At 40.6% G+C, this 20,420-nt stretch overlaps 1 protein-coding gene across 1 annotated transcript; it reads right to left on the bottom strand.

Annotated features, from left to right (window-relative positions):
• Positions 1–1,184: 1,184 nt before the first annotated feature.
• Positions 1,185–11,542, bottom strand: LOC128436498 (coiled-coil domain-containing protein 40-like). The gene is made up of 18 exons (XM_053418221.1): positions 11,453–11,542; positions 10,858–10,954; positions 10,399–10,529; positions 10,186–10,269; positions 9,676–9,895; positions 9,022–9,179; positions 8,780–8,902; positions 7,827–7,948; positions 7,262–7,505; positions 6,967–7,149; positions 6,053–6,298; positions 3,977–4,190; positions 3,316–3,485; positions 3,131–3,222; positions 2,390–2,510; positions 2,091–2,279; positions 1,851–2,009; positions 1,185–1,421 (listed from the first exon to the last, which is right to left on the bottom strand). Exons 1-18 carry the CDS (start codon positions 11,540–11,542, stop codon positions 1,185–1,187), a joined length of 2,880 nt encoding a protein of 959 aa, XP_053274196.1.
• Positions 11,543–20,420: the final 8,878 nt, after the last annotated feature.

The following is a 20,420-nucleotide window of genomic DNA, read 5'->3' as shown; positions in this document are numbered from 1 at the left end:
CTAGTTTGGTGTGCTGTTTGTCGTGCCAAGCCTGTGCACGGCTGCTAACAGTTCTGGTGACAGTCCTACTCTACACAGGGCCTCTGGGTGCTCTGGAAAGTACAGGATGGTGCTCGTCTAGAACACACAACCTCTTTGAGCAGGTTGCACAACATTCTTTGAGAAAGTGTTCACGTTCACGTCCCTGTTGCGTACAGCAGATGATGTGCTGCCATCAAGGAAGGCCTGCAGCTGCTGTGATAATCAGCTGTATTAAATCCAGGACATATTGAACAAGTAACATGTTGATATCTGTGCTTGAACTAACAGAAATGTCATTATGATCCGGTGTAACTGCCTTTGCCCATAGTAAATGTGCAGGTACTGACACACCACCACACAGGTGAATGGCACTAAATTAAGCATATCACAGATTAGTTTCCCAATCATTAAACATAATATTATTGCCAAATCTAAACAGCAACAGCTTTTCTCAGTGTACGATTCTTTATATGCACTTACAGACGTTCACTTGATTAAATTTAACAAAGCACAATACCAAAAATGTGAGGTTGTTTTCTATTTATTTTTTTGCTGTAGCTGCCACACCACCATCCACAATATAATTCAATGTTTGCAGATTCCATTTCTGTTGGGCATTGCACTGTGGGACACTGGTGTAAATAAGAGTTATTTAAAAACAGTAAGTGCAGCACACAATCATACACTTAGACACTAACTTTGGCAGAACTGGTTTCATGTATTATGCAACACGTAAAAGGCGTGACCTGCAAACTGCCTTCAAACTAGTGTCTTACTGTCTTTTAGAATATTTTAAAACTCTATCATCTCTTGTGTTTTACGACTCCGGGAGACAGTTTTTCTCCATTCCTTTTTCTCTTAGTTCCTTGTATTGTAAAATTGTGCTCTGCTTTGTTGATTGTGTTTTTCTGATGCAAGAGGTCAACATATAATTATACTGAACCATTTAAATTGTCAATTAAGGACTGGGGATAGTTTTTGTCACTGATTCAGTTCGTTTACAAACTGGCAGCTGGATAGAAAAAGACAAACAGAGAAGGATTTAGTTTTTTCTGATCGAGTTTCCATCGAGACTTTATTTGATCACTTTGTAATGGACACAATTTTGTTACTCACTTCCTCTTCCTGTTATAACTTTCATGTCTACATTGTCTCCCGCACTTTCAAATTGCCTGAGCACGACCTGCCAACGCTAACGTTAGCCTGCGGAGTGGCCCCTGGTGCTGGGGGAACTCTTCACAAACTCGGTGCAAGATGGCAGAGGTAGCGTGCACATGCTCAGTCTGGGTTTGCAGAGCTGCTCTGACTGACTCCCTGGTGGACGAAGCCTTGTAGCGGCCCTCGCACACCCCCAGCAGCTTCTTAGCCCGGTTCTGTAGAATCAACAGGTGGTCTAAGTTCTAGAGGGAGGGATATATAAAGAATGAGAGTGGTTTTTATTTAAAGCAATTACTAGCTATATCTGGTATGCTTGCTAAGTGGGAGTGGTTCCAAGAGTGGAAACTGTGATGACAGTAAATCTAGAGCTGTGTCAACGTGACCTGGACAGTGCTTTGACAAATATTCTCACCACTCCTTCAACACATCAATAGCAACATTTACTTGCAGTAGACAGAAGGTGCATATTTCACTTCTGAGAGGAGACTTGATTGACACATGTCAGCTATAATATATACTCTGGCAGCTTAAAAAAGAAGACTGTATTGTGTATTAGATTTCAATATAGTGAGGAGTCAGTTACGCTCAGAATGCGGGTGCAAACAGATACAGTGTTACTGTATACTCACCTAGTAGCATGTATTCATTCATGCACAATATTTGCTCCTTACCCTGACTTTAGTGTCCTCGAGAGCAACAATTTCATGGTCCAGGGTGCGGCTGGTGCTGCACAGTTCTATCAGCCGCTGCTTCTGCTGTGCAAGCGCGTCAGCCAGATACCCCTGGCTCTCCTGTTGGTCCTTGATCACCTGCTCACACTCAGCCACATGCTGAAGAGATGAATGATGCATATGAGATAACAGCGCTTCAGGTACATATGCAGAAATGGACGATCATGACATGTGTCCTACCTTGTGCAGGTCCTTGATCTTGCGCCTCAGGCCTTGTGCTTGGCGGCTAAGCTCACCTTTTGTAGCCTGTTTTTGTGAGCTGTGGACCATGGCCTTTCTACGGTTAGCAATAGTCTCCCTCCTCACCACTGTCTCTTCACTTTCCCTCAGCAACTGCTCCTGCTGCCTCTTTAGTTGGTTGAGTTGGGCCTAACACACACGTATTAAATGAGATTAAACAAACAAGCACTCATATCATCAATAAAATTGTACATGTATTGTTTACCTCGTTGATTATTTATTGTGTGTGCAGGGTTTACCTCACTACGATGTATCTCAGCCTTCATCATCTGGATTTCACCCTGGACCACGTCAGAGTCCAAAGCTGAACGAGTCTCTTTGACAAGCTGGATCTTCTTCTCCCACAGCAGGATCTTCCGCCTGCAGGTCACACGCACAGAACACATGAACCCAACAAAATGATAAATCCAGACTGACTTGAGCAGTCAATAACTGACGGATTTTCATCCAATTATAGGACAAGTTTATTCAAATATTAGCTTGTGTACACTAGATGTGATGGTTTTGTGCTCTTAAAAACACAAGTATATGGTCCTGTGAAAAACTCTAGCCCCCCACCCCCCCAATAGTTAATTAAATATTTTGATGGTCTTCATATTGATATGACATTTATTAACTTAAAGGGATAGTTCAACGAAAAATTAAAATTGAGAAAATGTGCTCAACTCATGTTGTGTGTAGCATGGGAATCTGCTTGTGCACAATGTTAGACTTTTTTTCTCCTCGTGTTTAAATGCGTTTCTCATAAATTTTAGAACAAATCATACAAACAGAATGTAAACTTCAAGTAATGTACAGGTCCTAATAACTTCTGATTAGCTTTGCTGCATAATGTTTAAGAGCAATGTAAGCGCAGGCAGGTGGGGGAGTGTGTAGAAAAACAGGCCTAATGTGCTTCTGCCCTAATGCTGATGGCTTTTTTTGTTGCAAAATATTTCATAATTAAAAATACTTGTGATAATTGTCACAAAGACACTCACTCAGCTTCCACCAGACTGTTGAGGAGTCTTTCTTTCTCATCATGGGTCTTCTCATACGTCATCTGGATCTCCACTGAGTCCCGCTCTGCTTCCTGAACACATTATATTTCATGTTTAATAATATTTACTATTAAAAGTGCAGAGAATAAAAACAATTTAAGCTGAATTTATCAGCCATGCCGTGCCTTAAGTCTCCGCAGAAAATCTGACTCCATCAGCACATTCTCCTTCTCCAGTGCCTGGCTGAGCTGCCCGTTCTTGCTGAGCATGTAGTTGAGCTTCAGCAGGTCTTCTCTCAGCATCTTCGTGTTCTTCTCCAGATCCCTATGCTCTTGGTGCTCTGCTTCAATCTGATCTGGTGGGGGTGGAGAGGGCATCAGAGTACGACCGCAGATGGAAGTGTACAGGTTGTGCATAGTATCTGCAACTCCCTTTTTATAGTTAAACTATACATAGCATACTGCTATTTAATATACTATGGTGAAATTTAACCCATTTATATATATATATATATAGTACAAAACATTTTTATAGTCATGTTCATATTGTATACCATACCTGTCTATATGCTTTTAACAGTCTATATATGTATGTGTGTGTAGACGTTTATTTAAATATCTCCTCATTCAAAACAAGTGAATTTCCTTAGCTTTGGATCAATAACGTTATAACCGTCTGTTTTTCAAAGTTGTAAAATACATGTACTAATAATAATAGTTACATTCTGAAACATGTCATTTAAAAGCTATAGACCATTAGTGGCCTATAATTAACTGGCTTTTACTGACTGAATTGGACCTGTTTACCTATTCATACATGTGTGTGCTTTTTAAGAACATTACGTACTCTTGAAATGTATTTCTTTCTGCTGCATGACAGTGTGCTCTATCTGCAGTTTATGCATGTTCTTGCTGTTGGCCTCTATCTCCCGCGTCAGTCCTACTAGAGTCGTCTGACGTTTCATCCAGAGCTGCTGGTCAATCTTGATATTCGCTGCGAGCTCCTCGATAGCAGCCTTCAACGCATCCACCTTGATTTGCAGAGGACTTAGGTCTTCATTCTGGAAAAGAAGGCAAACAAATGACAAAGATACCATGTAATTATACAACAGCAGAGCTGGTATTGTTTTCTTCCGTCACCATGGCAGGTGTTTATGTCTTTGGTCTATGGACAGGTTTTGAGTCAAGTGATAGTGTTGGAATTGTTCAAAAAACTGCCATGAAACTTAATACAAATCTAGATCAAAATGGAGGCCAAGTAGGAAGATGGGTGTGGTCTGACCCATGAGCGCTGAGTTATGTAATAATGTAGTAATGACTAATCAGTACTTGTGAGCTGGAAAGTCAGCATGTTGACATGCATTGAAGCTGGTGTCATCACATCCCAAGATAATCTGTCGTTTTTACTACATACTACGGTGGCCCTGAGAGCTCAACAAACAGCAACTTAAGAAAACACATGCAAGTTGACAAAACACAAGCAAAGTAAGAAAACATCTTCATCAATTTCACAACACAACACAACACATTACAGAAACGCGCAGCAAATAGACAAACGCCCTGCAAATAGACAAACGCCCTGCAAATAGACAAACGCGCTGCAAATAGACAAACGCGCAGCAAATAGACAAACACGCAGCAAGTAGAGGAGAAAACACAACGGAAGTGTTTCCAGAGGACAGCTAAAAGTGATGGACACTGCTGCCACAAAAACGTCCAATACACCATACAAATTCGTTTCCACACAGGGTTCGGTCACCCGCGCCTCTGGAGCCGAACGCGGCTCTTCATCCCCTCTGCAGTGGCTGTACAGTTCAGTGTTGTGCATATGTTTCGCGAACGCTGAACTTAACGAATCAGTTTTCATATTATTAACGTGAATTTTTTTTAAATCATCACCGTATCAGGCCATCATGAAATACCAGGAGCGGGCGAGTGTGTGTGTGTGTGTGTGCGTGTGTCCCGGCGCTCCGACCCCGCCCACTCACTCGGAGAGACCCATCTGATCACGGAAGATGGTCCGATCTAGAGACATGTCGTCTTCTCCTGTTAAACTGAATAAACAGCGCTAACAAGCAAACCCCTGTTTGTGAGGCAATATATTGTCCATAGTGTGCAGGGGTACGAAACCTTTACTATCAAAAGAGCGAGTGGGCGGGGGCGGAGCCCCGGGACCCGGGACCTATATACAGTCTATGCCCGGGACCGGAGCGCTCGCTACACACACACACACACACACACACACACACACACACACACACACACGCCCGCTCCTCGTATTTCATGATGGCCTGATACGATGATGATTTTAAAATTAACGTGACGTTCACTCACGTTCATCGTTACGTTCACGTAAATAATATGAAAACTGATTCGTTAAATTCAGCGTTCGCGAAACATATGAACACCAACTGAACTGTACAGCCACTGCAGAGGGGCTGAAGAGCCGCGTTCGGCTCCAGAGCCGCGGGTGGCCGAACCCTGTGTGGAACCGAATTTGAATGGCGTATTGGACGTTTTTGTGGCAGCAGTGTCCATCACTTTTAGCTGTCCTCTGGAAACACTTCCGTTGTGTTTTCTCCTCTACTTGCTGCGCGTTTGTCTATTTGCTGCGCGTTTCTCTTTTTGCAGCGCGTTTGTCTATTTGCAGCACGTTTGTCTATTTGCAGGGCGTTTGTCTATTTGCTGCGCGTTTCTGTAATGTGTTGTGTTGTGTTGTGAAATTGATGAAGATGTTTTCTTACTTTGCTTGTGTTTTGTCAACTTGCATGTGTTTTCTTAAGTTGCTGTTCGTTGAGCTCTCAGGGCCACCGTAACATACAGTGTCGGACTCTTATGATGTTTCTATTGCACTTCAAAATTCAAATTGAATTAAACAATTAAAGAACAGACAATTTGGGATTTCGTCTCCAAGATCTCTCACCCCAGTGCTGGCTGTAATTTTACTGATCTTTCTGTTGTAGTTGGCAATGGTGGTCTCCTTCTTTTCAATCAGTGCATTGAAGAGAGTAATCTGGGCCTGGTTGGACGTGATCATTCTTTGGTACTTTGCTTTCTCCTCATCGAGGGCTTCCTGAGTGACGGAGAGGCTTTCCAGATGCTGGGTGACCTCAATGATCTCCAGTCCGACTGTCACCACCTCATTCTCAAGCTGCCACAGCTGTGAGATCTAAAGGGGAGAAAGAGATGGTAAGTGAGACAATACTGTAATATTAAATTGTTACTGTATACATAACTTAACTTATACTTATTGTACTTTTTTTTACATTCCTGAATCCTTCTTTCTAAACAAATCACTTTAAATTCAGTTTCCCATGGTATTTTGCATAATAAACAGACACTCTAGCCTCACTCAGGCCTTGAATAAGGTCTATGATACCTTCTATGGCTCTGAATGGACCTTACCAAGGTTTGAGACAGAAAGCCTGAGTGACAAATTTATTGTGTAAGATTTGAAAAAATTGGGTAACTAGGAGGCAAGAGGAGGTTTAATGACAGAAGCTATTAAGTTGGATTGCGGGCACTGTAAAATCCAGCTCTTTTTCAGTTGGACGAAAAATAGAGAAATTAAAAACCAGTACATCTCTACTGCTTTAACTTGGACAGTTATTTTCTCGTCTGTCTCTTTTAAGTTTTCAGTTTTCTGGACTTATAATACTGGAATGGAACACATACTATATTTCTCTAAAACACCCCAGTTTGAAACTAAAGGATTACAAATATACTGTTTATTAAATAATATACTAATAACAATGACAACATGACTTCTTATGTTCATGGAAGGACTCTGCACTGTGTCGTGATGCCTTTTCTATCTTTCAAAAATGGCATCTTTACCTTTTCTTTCTTGAGCTCAGCTTTGTTGCTGGTGAGCCTTTGGGAGTACTTGGCAGCCTTGTTGTGGGTAAGCTTCTGCTGAATGTGGGTCATGATCTTGTCCTCCAGCTCCAGACGCACAGCATTCTCTTTCTCCAACTGCCTCCTCTGATTATTCAGATGAGTCTGGTGGCTGCTGGTTTCCTAGAATGAAGAAGGAGAAGTTTGGGGTTAAGAAAAGTATGTGAAATGGTTATCGAGGGAGAAAGAGTAGAACGACAAACGACAAACACAGAAGGCTTTGCCCTCTCTCCACCTTCGTGAGCCTGTCGAGGGTGTTCTCGGAGTCGTTCAGGATGCGGATGCAGATGCTGTATTCTGCCTGTAGAGCCTCGTGCTGGGCCTGTTTCTGACTGATCAGCTTTCTGGAGGTGGCTCCATCCATCAGGACCCTGTTCAGCTGCAGAGTCAGTGCCTCATTTTTCTCCTGTTCTACAGTGGTGGATTTCTTGAAGCCTTCAATCTCTCCGTCCAATAAGATCACCTGGTCCTCTTTTGTGCTTTTGGAAACACATACAGCAGAAAAGCACGTGTGAACACATGCTTTCATTTTGATATTCGTCACCATTCCTTATATCGCAGTTCATGAAACAGGTGAAAACCTTCATTTAGCATAGTGAGAGTAATTTTTGTTTTCATTTCCTTTTAATCCTTAAAAGAAGTCAATGGCAACAATCTGTCACTGAGAAAAACATTAGCCACATCTTGACATGTTTTCAGCAGAGACATTACATTTACAACATGTTTGAAGTACAAAAGCTTGTTTCAAGTGGATAAGTAGCAAATTAATACATTCATCCCTCTCTTGCCCTTATTCTCACCGCACATCCTCCTGCATCTTGCTGAGGTCTTCATCGCGTCTCCTCAAGCTCAACACGCTGCTGTTCCACAGCTGCAGCAGCTGTTTACGCATCATCACCAGAGACTCCATCTCCATCTCAACCTGCACACAGACACAAACATGTGTGGACATGTGGCAATGCCAGTGTTGTACAGACACTTCACCAACACTCATATAATATGAGAATCAAACAATGTATATTAGAGGCTGACGTTTAGAAGAGAATCTATGAATGGGGACAATGACCCTGCCTTTAGCACTTCGGTTGAGTCGCGTGATACTGACAGGCTCATGAAATCAAATCAAGCATATAATCTCATAATAATCTCACCAGTCAACTATAAATTACTGTAATATATACAGTATTGTTTTTGCCAAACACATTGTGCATTTTGATCGCAGTAATTTTATTCATGTTTTAAATCATTTGGAAGCACAGAAATTAATATCTTTACATTAACACTGGATTAAATGTGTAATATGAAAGGTGTCACATTCACCTGATGCTGCATCTTAGCATCTGGAGTTTTTGGGGTTTGTGTAACGGATCCCTTGCTAATAGTTAACAAACAGCAGGTAAACACAGAGCCCCATTGAGATGCTGAGGAGCCAGATGTTCTCAGGAGATTAAAAGAAGGATAAATGTTGGATTTGTATTGATTATGTGGCCAGAAACACAACTATGGTGTACATCATTTGTTTATTTATTGTTTTTTCTAACACTGACATTTGTGTCATTTTATTTCTTACAGCTTGCACCACTGTTCTTAAGTGGCCAAAACTATATTGCAGCTTTAAACTTTAATCCTGTCAGTTAACTGAAAATGATTGTCCTGTTTACAGTAGCTTTAATTGAAACTTTACAAGGTTGATGCCTAAGGCACTTTGACCTTACATATGCAGTATAAATGTCTTATTTCATCCTATAGTTACCTCAGAGAGGACCTGTCTGGCTGCCTGTGTCTCCTCTGCTTGAGCACTGGCCTTGGACTCATACATGGCAACCTGCTGAGTCAGCCTCTCCAGTTCCTTCGTCAGACGCTCCACATATAAATCCTGATGACACAAAATGTTCAACCAATGAAAGTGAATTAATGAATCAATGAATATGTATAATACAGTTAAAGCTTCAAATGAGCTGATATTGTTAATGTGCCCGACTTCATCCTGTCCACCTGCTTCAGTTTCTGTTCTTCAGCCTGATTCTTCTCGGCTCCCGCTTTGCGTCTGGTGGTCCTATTTGCTTTGACTTCAGAATGCAGATCTTCACAGGCTCTCTGTGCGAAGACGAGGTGCAGCGACAAGTTGTCGACCTCTTCCTGTAGCTGGGACACTGGAGAAGATACACAGCGTTAAAACATCAACACTAAGCCTCAGATCTTTAGTTTGGAAACATGGACTGACACTGATTCTGTCTTACTGGTGCTGAAACAGTGTTTATGTCCAATAGGCTAAAGTATTTTCATACAAAGCCAAATAAGCATTGAAATAATCCTAATATTTCATGCTGCTGGGTGAATCTATTGTTCTTTCCCTGGACATGGCGGCACTGATAAACACAAGTTGCTGACTAATTCGGGTGTTTAAGGGGATCCAGACTGGTTTCTGAATTTTAAACAAGATAATAATTATATTAAAATTCACCATTTTCCTAAAAGTAAAGGACGGGTCCGACTTCACTATGGTATATTTCACTCATAATTCCAAACATAGAAGTCATAATGGATTTAAATTGAAATCTTGCTCATAAGCGTATAAAGGACATGATGCAACATGTGAGAATGAAATGAATCCTGAATCAAAACCCCCAAATTGAAAGTCAGGCTCACCATCAGCTTTGGCTCTGCTGTGCTGGCTGCTAATGTTGGAAAAGTATCTATTCCCTGCCTCCAGCTGATCCTGGGCCTGCTGATATTCGTTTTCCGCCTTTTCCCTGTTCTGATGATGCTCCTCCAGCCTTGTGTGGAGTCTGGCCAGCTGCTCCTGAATCCTGAAAATCTTTAAACCTTTCTCCTGTATGAGGCTGGCCTCTGTCTTCTCAACTCCCAGCTGTGGCAGAGGTAGAAAGAGAGCGAGGGAGAAAGAGCAAAAGCAGGAATCAGAACAAAGTATCCAGATGTTTTACTCTGGCTTTCTATTGTCCTGATAACGTTCTTTCTCAAAGGTGTTTAGTTTGTTGATTTCATCTGCTTTTCATTGACAATATTTTTATGTTGGGCCTTAAAATGTGCTTGCTGCATTAAGAAATAACAATCCAAAAATAGTCCACATTCTAAACAACTCAACACCACCATCTTCTGGACATACTAAGAACATATAGTTAAAGAAAGGTAAACAACTTTTTCCTTTATCTGAATCTCGATCCTCTCCAGCTCCTCTCTCAGCTGTTTGTTCAGAGCAGCTTGCTGCCTTCTGACCAGGGGCTGTCAAAAGATGAAACGTTGAAATGATAAACGAAGAAATTTGATATTATGAAAATAAACTCGAAATGCTAAACTTTATGAATGGAGGCAACTACTGATCACATACATATTAAGGAATATACTACACACATGTTCAGGATCAAGAACAAGAAATTCCTCCTCTTCCTCCTCCAGCAGTGGCTCCTCATCCTCCATGTCTTCTGACGTGTTGAGGTTGGAGAGGTTAGTATTCACTGGCATCTGAGCAGAGTTGTCTTGCACTGAAAGACAGAAAATAAAAATCATTCTTAAAATAAATCAACAAATTAAGATGTAAAAAAAATTATTGTAAGTTTATGCACAAAAGAGTTTTCCTAAAATATTTCTTAAATAATTAATAGTAGTAACATTTTAACTAAGGAATCTTAGGCAAACTAACCTAAATTATCTTTAAAAACGTAACGTAATTACCTAGTTTATGTAAATTGTAAATATGTCTGCGTTACTTTTGACTATTTATTTATAGATGTGAATGTATTGATCAGTGCTATATTGTGTCACAGCTTTGTATCGAATTGTAAATCCCAGCAGGTTTAGAGTGGGACCGACCAGAATCCAGGGAGTTTTCATCCTCACCACTAAGGGAAGGGTCAGGCTCAGGGGCCGAGTCTTCAGGCTCTGGTCCTATCGGATCCTGTGAGTCACACTGGCACACATAAAAAATTAAAAAAAATTATTAAACTTCTTGATATAGATTATGATATAAACATAGTGCATTGTTAGACAAACATAGCATTACCACTTTTTCGCTGTAAACATTTCCTGTGAAATTTAAGGTCACATTGTCAAATTATAAAGATGCTTTCAATCAATACAAGTACATTTTGCTGCTGAAAATAAGCAACGGCATTTGCTGGTTTGATTGTAATTTAGAAATAAAGAAATTCAGCGAGATTTGCCATCTTTTTTTGTTTTCTAGTCTAGTTTAGCTCCCTAAAATCATCAATCTCAAAAATCTAAATTTTAAGTCATCTGATGCTAAAAAAAGTTATTTAGTTTTTAACCTTACTTTATTGCTTGACATTAGTCTTTTGATCTAATTTCAAGATTGTGTGAGCTAAAAGGACAGAGGGTTTATAAAGGAGATAAAACGATAAAAGAAAAAACAGTAGCTTTACTCATCTTGATTCCTCACACAGCATACCTCTGGTGGGTCAGAAACTGCCCTGTCCTCTGAAGCCTCTCCTTCCTGTGGCTTTGGGTCTTCGTCAACTTGGCTGTACCTTCCTTCCATAGCACTCTGCGTTGGACCTGTGATGACGAACAGGTGGTCTTACATACAGGCTACCAGTGGAAGAACCAGCACAGGTCTGGTGTGAGTTTGTTCGCTGTTCCAATGTGTGGGACAGCTTTTACTTTTTACACTCCAAGCTGCTGGAACACAACCTGAGGGCCGAGAGATACGGTGGGCCTCAGAGCTAAACGCACTGCAACTTAAGAAAACACAGGCAAGTAGTAAAAACACAAGCATCAGCCCTCTTGCCAGGGCACTGATGGCCACAACAGATACAGCACTGACCAGCTGCCTGGTTTGCGCTCTATGGCCCGAGTGATGTGGCTGAGCGCTCGTGCCACAGAAACGGAACTGTACCTGCTGCTCAATATTGTTCAGAGGCATCTCTTTCACCGGGCCCTCATCTGTTTCATTTGCAGAGGTTTTATTAGGGTTCGAGGCCTGAAGGGACGGAACCCTATTGTTTTTACTCCGGTCTGATTTTTTTCCTATTACTATTATTATTATTCGGTTTCCTCCGCCTCAGCACAAATTCCCGTTAGAGGGATTGAGCTAAAAACACACGAAACTTGGCACAATAACTGGAATGTGTGTTCATCAACTTTCTCTGAAACATATGCTCATTCGGCCTCATGGTGACGCCCCTAACACCCTAAGACTAATTAAATTGAAATTTGACGCACAACTACAGCTCAATGTGTTCTACAAAAAATTCTCTAGGACCATAAAAGTCCGTCATGATGATGTTTTTGCTAATGTGACATGACCTTTTTTTTTATACTATCAACAACAAATTTGGGAAACAGCATTATGAGACTGAGATAGTATTACATATTTGAGCATGGGGGATGCTAAAGTCTCCCAAAATCTATAGAGTAGTATCCACTGATCCAACAACACATAATTGACGTCTAAAGTACCAAATCATTTGGAGGAAGTGATTTTTTTCCTACAGATTTTAAGCTAGAATCATAGAAATTGGTACATTAATTGGTTACAAGTAATTACAGCCCAATCTGCCACATGGTGGCGTTATTACATTTGGCAGGCCACGCCCCTCACACTATGGGACAGAAATTATGGGTGAAATGTTGTAACCACACATGTCTCATGTTCTGTCATTGATGTGGTCTCTGTTATTGATCTCTCGTTCCCCTGAGGCAGCCCCCCTTCTCCTGATGTCATCATAATGTCATGATTGATGGAGGAGGAATAGCTTTAATTTCACCTGTTTTACAGATTTTTGTTCCATGTATGTGCATTTAGTGCAAAAGGTTAACTACACACAAAAAGCACACACTCTTGTGTTTGTCATTATTACCTCTGTATGTGACATTACATCTAAGCACGGACGTAATTTGGGGGGGGGACACAGGGGACATGTCCCCTGCGCTTTTTCAAAAGGCCGTTCTGGTCCCCTGCAGTTTTCACCGTCCGGAAAACCATGTTACGCTATGGTAAACAGAGACTCGTCAGGCACTAGGACCAAGCGGAAACGGCCGCTCGAGCTGAAGCCAGTTTGCTTTCGTTTAGACCTGCCCACAAGCTCCTCCATTGGCTCTGCATTCCTTGTGTGATTGGCCGTCCCCGCTGTCACTCCATCAGGTTATAAACAGCACCAGGACGCACACCGGTCTGCCAGTTGGGGAGGAGGCCGTGTTAATCTTCCGCTGTAAGTTGGGCGTTTGTTTTGCCTGGGCCACGTCAGCTGGAAGGATTGTAATATCAGAGGTTTCATTTACATTAACGTTTGAATCGGTGTGTGTGTGTGTTTGGTAATTAGGCGCAGCCAGGATGTCTAAAAAAAGAAAAGTGGACATAAGAGACTTCTTTCAAAGTCAAAGTGTAAGTTACTCAAAGAAATGCGTTACACCATCCTGCGACACCTTCACTGGCTCCCAGTAAAGCAGCACGTCCACTTCAAGATCCTCCTCATCAATTACAAAGCTCTCAGTAATCTTGTAAAGTGTATTTGAGTTTTATTGAAAGTGCTGATAAATAAAATGTATTGTTGTTAAAAAAAGGCGCGAAAATTTCTGGAGGAAAGCAGAGGTACCAGTTTCTATCAATCGCTCTAAAAACCCCATTTCCTAACTTTAGCCACATAAAATATATATGCAGACGTTCAGGAAGAGCTCAGGATGTTCACAGTGAAGCCGGTTCAATGATAGGAACTAACTACAGTTTGGCCAAAAATGCTTCGGTTTCAGTGGTTTGTCTCTCAGCGGTGTCAAATGTCACCGGAACCGCTGCGGGTGACTGCTCTGCTCTGATTGGTGGGCTCCACCAGGCCCTGACAAAATTTCTTTAGAAATGTTCTAGTTGTTGTTATTATTATTATTATCACTATTATTATAACAGTAGAGCCTCAACAATGCAACGGATTTTAAAAAGAAAATGACAGTGGTTCTGTGTTACATTAATTTTAAATAAATTTGATCACTTGACTACTTACACTGAATTATGGACATTTTATTCAATTTCTCCCCACCTGTGATATTCCTGCCAGTTTGACCTGCCCACCACTGGGTAGTGCTATGTAAATGAGGTCTGTTTACCATATATTCCAAAAATAAGTGTAAAATTGGTGCTACTGAGATGGAGTGAAGTTGACTAACAAGGTGAAACACAGAATTGGGTAATAATGTTTTGCTACATGCTTTACAACCAGACAAACCAAAAAAGGGAACAGTAAACTTAAAAGTAGCAACAGAAAACTAGAAGAACTACTAGAAAACACAGTGAACTGAAGAGTTTTATAAAAAATATTTGTGTCCCCCCCACCTCTGAAATCAAAGTTTCGTCACTGCATCTAAGGTTATGGATTTAGTTAGGTTGAAATTACTGAAAGTTCACAATGGTAGTTTGAAAAAGAAATGTATACATTTCCAGCCAAAACAATCAGAACAGACCTTATTTTGTCCAATTACTCGAAATTCCCCACACAAGTCTAGCTCAATGTGCACTAAAAATACAATTGTAGCTTTTTTGGGGGGGGGATGAGGATGTTTTCTTAACAATATTTATGGATGGGTTGCATATTAAATAAAGAAAATCCTTCGTTGCCATCATCCTTAAGACTGCATTCTTTTACCTAATCTTGGCCCAAGTTAATATTTTGAAATCCGCTCCTTTTCCTTTTTCTCTTGCCGAAAAGTGAATGTAGCTTCTTCTTAGTTGTCGGTTATATTGCAGCTCCTGGTCTGTAGCTATTTCTCAGTATTTTTCTAAGTATGTTTCTGTTTCTTCGTTTAGTGTATTGCCACGTGGCAAACAACATCAAGGTGCATCCAATTTCAAAATCCTTATTCTTCTTCTCCTCTGTTCAAAATGCTTTGATTTCATCCATTTAAGGCTCACACAGTAATTTTATACCTGCTGGAATACCTGTTATCTTGTCTTCAAAGGCGATCCTTTACATTCCATCTGTATTTTACCCTGCAACCACTGATGTGTCTTTGATGTCGTAGAAACTACAATGTAATGCCAAAGTTGCTAGAGAATATTAAACCTTGGACACGGTTTAATAAGGTGTTTTAATAATAAAAATAAACTTCATATTTACTAATATTATTTACATATACTAAAATACATATAAGTGTACACAACTATAACAACATTACCGTAATTATGTAAAATATTTTGCTTTGAATCCCTTTTAAAAAGTGATTCTTCACTGGCAAAATGGCAAGCGTGAACCCAAAACCATGACAATGAAACAGTGTTGGAATAAGCAAAGTTCTTGGTTTATTAACGTAGCAGGGGTCAGACGTCAGGCAGTAATTCAGAGGAGGCGAACAAATCCGGTAAGGAGCAGGCTTTCGTTGACAGGTTTGAGCTTGGATACATGAAATGTAGGATTGACCCTCATAGACCGGGGAAGGTGAGGACGGACTTAAGCAGGGTTAATGACCTGGGCGATAGGAATTGGTCCCACAAACCGCGGAGCCAATTTCCTGGACTCCACCCGGAGTGGGAGGTCACGAGTGGACAGCCAAACTTCTGACCGGGAGTGTAGTGAGGTGTGGTGTCGGTTGGCCCATCTCTGGTACCGGTCCGAAGAGCGTAAGAGAGCAGAATTGGCCTTCAACCAGCTGCGACGACAGCGCTGGTTAAATATCTGGACAGATGGAACCATAATCATTTCCAGATTACTCTTGAATATCATGAAAATATTTAAAATAAGAAAAATATGTCTAAAATAATATAAACATGATGAGGGGAACCCTGAAACCGGCTTAGGGCTAGAAACTGCCAATACTTTTCTCCTGTGCATGTGTGTTAAAGGTAGATGTAGAAGAGCGGTTGAGCTAGGTAGAAAAACTCTCAGGAGGACTTGGAGATGTAGTTTGTATGATGGACATTTTTCCCAAAAAGAAGGCCCAAAAGGGCAGAATTTATAATGAAAATATTAAATAAAACAAAAGAGCGAAAAACAAATACTTTGTAATAAGAAAAATAAATTGGCATAATAGCCAAAACAATTAATTGCAATAACAGTCAACTTTACCACGTTCGCTGGTTGAGAAACAATTTCTTAGGAGAGCTCTAGACACACAAACACACCGAAGTACTACTCACGCAGTAGGTGGGATTTGCTGCTGGTGATCATGAGGTTAAATTTAAGTAGCCCTCAATTGTTTGTGTGATATTGCATGATTATCATTTGTGAAATATTCTGCATTACTTTGTCATCTTCCCTATTCAGTTGTAGCCCCAGTTTCTGTTGATTGTTATTGATCACCATTACTTTAACGTTCTCTCAACATGTTGGATACATGTCTGTACATTTAAGTCATGAACGTTATATATTGACGTACATATGGTTCTGAGATGCACAACTACAAACTGCATTTTAATTTTGTTTTCAATTCTTAAGCACTGAAAAGCAACTGTTTTTTAGTATTTTACAAATTTTTCTAGATTTTTTTGAGGTTTTTAAATAAAACCAACATGGAAAACCAAATGTTAAAACTTCCTTCTATCCACTTGCATGACGCACACACACACACACACACACACACAGACACACACACACACACACACACACACACACACACACACACACACACACACACACACACACACACACACACACACACACACACACGTAGACACGCGCGCGCGTAGGCACAGCAATGGGCCGCGGATTACTTTCTAGTCAGAATGGTGGCCCCTGGGACAAAAGCAGTTGAAAACCCCTGCCTTAGGGGAAGCAGGCAATGCATATAAGTGGTCAGTGGCCTGCCGCTTGTGCTCCAATCTCCTCTCTCCAGTGGCTCCCTGTTGTTTTGGCAAAATATACAAATATACAAATATATAAATTATAGTAATACGGAAATTAATAACTTGTTTTTCAACAATTCAATCTTCACTTTTCAATTCTGTGAGCCTGAATACATTTTTAGGTTCTCAAATTCTCCAACAGAAAACACAACAGCATACTTTTAAGAAATTTGTATAGGCTCCTCCACTTGTAAGGCAAAAATATGTTTTGTGGCTCTGGACAAAAATGTAAAGGTTGTCTACCCCTGGGTGTAGTTTCAATGTTCACGTATGTTTATTCATTCCAGTGTATAAGTGACAGAGAAAGTGAGATAGCCAGTGGTTTCAAACTTTTAACACTGAGTACCACCTCAAATAATATCGGGCTCTTAGACTACTAACACCATCATAGACCTTTCTGGGTACCACCAAGATAAAGGATTTAATATAACAAGCCATATGATGCTCTCCTTAGTTTGTGACATTCCACAGGCAAATACTCACAACATCAGGCATCAAGTCCATTGGCAGGTTGTAATCCGCCCTTCGAGAAGTGGTTGTGGTTCTTGTTGCTATAAACAGTAAAGAAGTTTTGAATGTCTAAAATGGACTGTAATAAACCACACATTATATAACTTGCAGAAACAAAAAACTAGAATGTGACATTTAATCGCATATTTATATTGATACATCAATCTTACACACCTTAAATTATTGTTGGTCAATGATACACATACCCTTTGAAGATGAGCTGGAAAGATGAAAATGGTTGACACAACACCATCTTTAAGCCGGACAGTCTGCCCCGTCCTGTCAAAGTCCTCCCTCTTGAAGTGCTCACTGCAGAGCAGTGTACTGTCAGAGGCAGCAAAACGGTCCTTTCTTAGGGCAACCTCCCACATCCTCCTCCTCTCTCCTATTTTGGGAAACCTTAAAAAAGTGAGAAATGTACCCAGATATATAAATTATTGTCAACATTTTCAATCCATATTTCCATTTACATTAAGGGTAAGGACACAAATACACACCTAAATTATCATATTTTCAGGGTAATTGTATGTATATGTATGTATGCATGCATGTATGTACATTGAGAATAAGATAACCACACTAAAAACAATAAAAAGGTGTTCAAAAGAAGCATTCAGTGATTGTGTAAACAAACATATTCTAAAAGGCCTTGTGTCAACAAAAATCTAGCAATACTATTATGTCATAGCCCCGCTTTTCCTGTTCATACTTCCACTGAGTAATTAACGATTATCCTAAAAATCATAATATTGTAATATCCTACAGGTGAAAGGTGATCCCATGGCTATTAGAGCATCCGTAGGCTGCACAAAAGGCTGGCATCTTCACTGGCAATAAAGTCAGCATTTCCTGTAGAAATCATAATGTAAGATGATTTTAACAAACCAACCCGATCGGATATCATATGAAACTTCAGTTGAATCATGTACAACTTAAGTAATATTGAAAAGAAAGAACAATTCTGCTTCTCCCATAAATGTAAAATTACTCGGTACTAGCCTAGCCTAGCCATGATACACAACTAAGCTGCAAGATTAAATCATTTTTCAAAGAGAAAAGCTACGATTTCAACATGTTCAAGGATCCAGAATTCTAACCACGTTAATAACGTTTGGCAAGAAACCAACCCATTTGTAAATCCGTCAAGATTTTAGCGAGATAAGAGTATTAGCGTTTGTGCAGATCACTGACCCTACCCCAGGTACAACAGATCCTTCCAGAAAGCTTCCCTCTGGCAAGATGGCCGCCTGTGATGACGTTCTAGACTCTGCCGGAAGACATCTAGACTTTATATATATCTATGGATGGGACGCTGGCTTCCCGCTCCTGTACAGCGAAATGTAGGGGCTGGTAACCTCGGGAGCTCTGGAAAGGTGAGAGTCCAGTAGCTGAACTGGGAAGCGTGTTGTGAGTGTATTCCATCCACAGGAGCTGCTTGTAACAGGAAGAAGGATTGTGGGAGACCACACACCTCGAAGCAGTTTCTATCTCTTGATTCCTCCTTTCGGACTGGCCATTGGATTGTGGATGGAACCCAGAGGATAGGCTGACCTTGGCCCCCAAAAGACTGCAGAACTCTGTCCAAAACTGAGAGGTGAATTGTAGGCCCCTGTCGGAGACAATGTCACTGGGGAGGCCATGCAGACGAAAAATGTGGTGCAGCATAAGTTCGACCGTCTCCTTGGCTGATGGTAATTTAGGTAACGGAATGAAATGGGCAGATTTGGAGAATCTATCCACAATAGTAAGAATAGTGGTGTTGTCTTCTGATGGGGGAAGTCCAGTGACGAAGTCGAGAGAGAGGTGACTACAAGGACGATGAGGAATGGGCATAGGTTGGAGCAGACCGGAAGGAGCATGGCGTGCACTCTTGTGCTGTGAACAAATCTGGCAGCCCGCGACAAACTCCTTAGTGACCACCTCTATGGAACCCCACCAGAAGCGTTGCTTTAATAGGGCTAGGGTGCGTCTAATCCCTGGGTTGGAATGACTCTGGGTAACCTGAGATCTGTGGAACAAGCCGAGGAGATCCTCATTCACCTTAGAGGCAAAGCCAGAGATTTTGTCAAGTTTGGTACCAGGAATACATTTTGAATTTACATGAACGTAACATCATCTTGAATTCGGGCAGACTACGTCACCACGTCACATCGTCATTACGCCATTGCCACTCCCACCTCTCTCTCTCTCAAACAAACACCCACACACACACCGAGATATCCTCAGTATTACATGTGTGTTCTAAAGTGCTGCTGCTGTTGTTATCTTTGAAATATTGGAGTTTGTTAAATGAAGAATCATTGAATAACATTAACTTTATTTCCCTTTTTAATAAATCCTTTTGTAATTAAAGTATCTGTATCTTGTGATTATTTGTGCATATGTATGTGAATACAGCTGGATAATTATAGCCTGTGCTTGAACTTAAACCCTTCATTGTTTATTATATAATCATTAATATTAAATATTGAGATTATTAATTTAACTTTTATAAACTGATACTGATCTTTACAGATTGACTAGTCGGTCCCTGTAACAAGGGTGGTGCCCCGCGATGATAAGTAATAATTACAGATTTTATTATTCTTAATTGATCATTTTATTGTTTTCATTAATTATTTAACTATACTTAATTGATAACCGTACCATTTGTAATTAATTATTTTACTATTCTTAATTGATAGCTTTATCATTTTTTATTATTTTAATAAATCATTTTTATTATTTTAATAATCCTATTTCATGATTATTAATGATTAGCCAAAGTCAAGTCTACTACTATTGCACAACAAGGCCCAGAAATGTGATGGTTGGCCGTGTTGTCACGCCTCTTAGGGCCGACAGGTGGGTTCCTCTTAAACTCATCAACACTAGCAGTATGGCAGTGACTCTAAAGGCCGGCGCATGCTTCTGCAACTGCGTCTGCGGCTTTTCATGCCGCTGTTGCGAAGGACTCGTTGTCATTCATGCTTTTCCAAGCGTTGCGTGTGTTACAAAGCAATTCCCTGCCGGAACACTAGGCGGAGTAACGTGTTTTGTTGAAGACGACCTTAGAGACGCCTTCTTTCTTCTTCGTCGACTG

The sequence above is a fragment of the Pleuronectes platessa genome, chromosome 3 (genome assembly GCF_947347685.1).
Source record: "Pleuronectes platessa chromosome 3, fPlePla1.1, whole genome shotgun sequence".
Taxonomy (NCBI): Eukaryota; Metazoa; Chordata; class Actinopteri; order Pleuronectiformes; family Pleuronectidae; genus Pleuronectes; species Pleuronectes platessa.
Note: the sequence above shows the minus strand (reverse complement) of the source record. Positions and strands in the feature narration are given on the sequence as shown.

Excerpts from the sequence above, each read along its gene's own strand:
- LOC128436498 (XM_053418221.1), bottom strand. The coding sequence starts at position 11,542 with ATGGAAGGAAGGTACAGCCAAGTTGACGAAGACCCAAAGCCACAGGAA. Across the intron at positions 10,955-11,452 it reads CAGTTTCTGACCCACCAGAG|TGTGACTCACAGGATCCGAT; the intron begins GTATGCTGTGTG and ends TATGTGTGCCAG. Across the intron at positions 3,223-3,315 it reads ATTTTCTGCGGAGACTTAAG|GAAGCAGAGCGGGACTCAGT; the intron begins GCACGGCATGGC and ends TAATGTGTTCAG.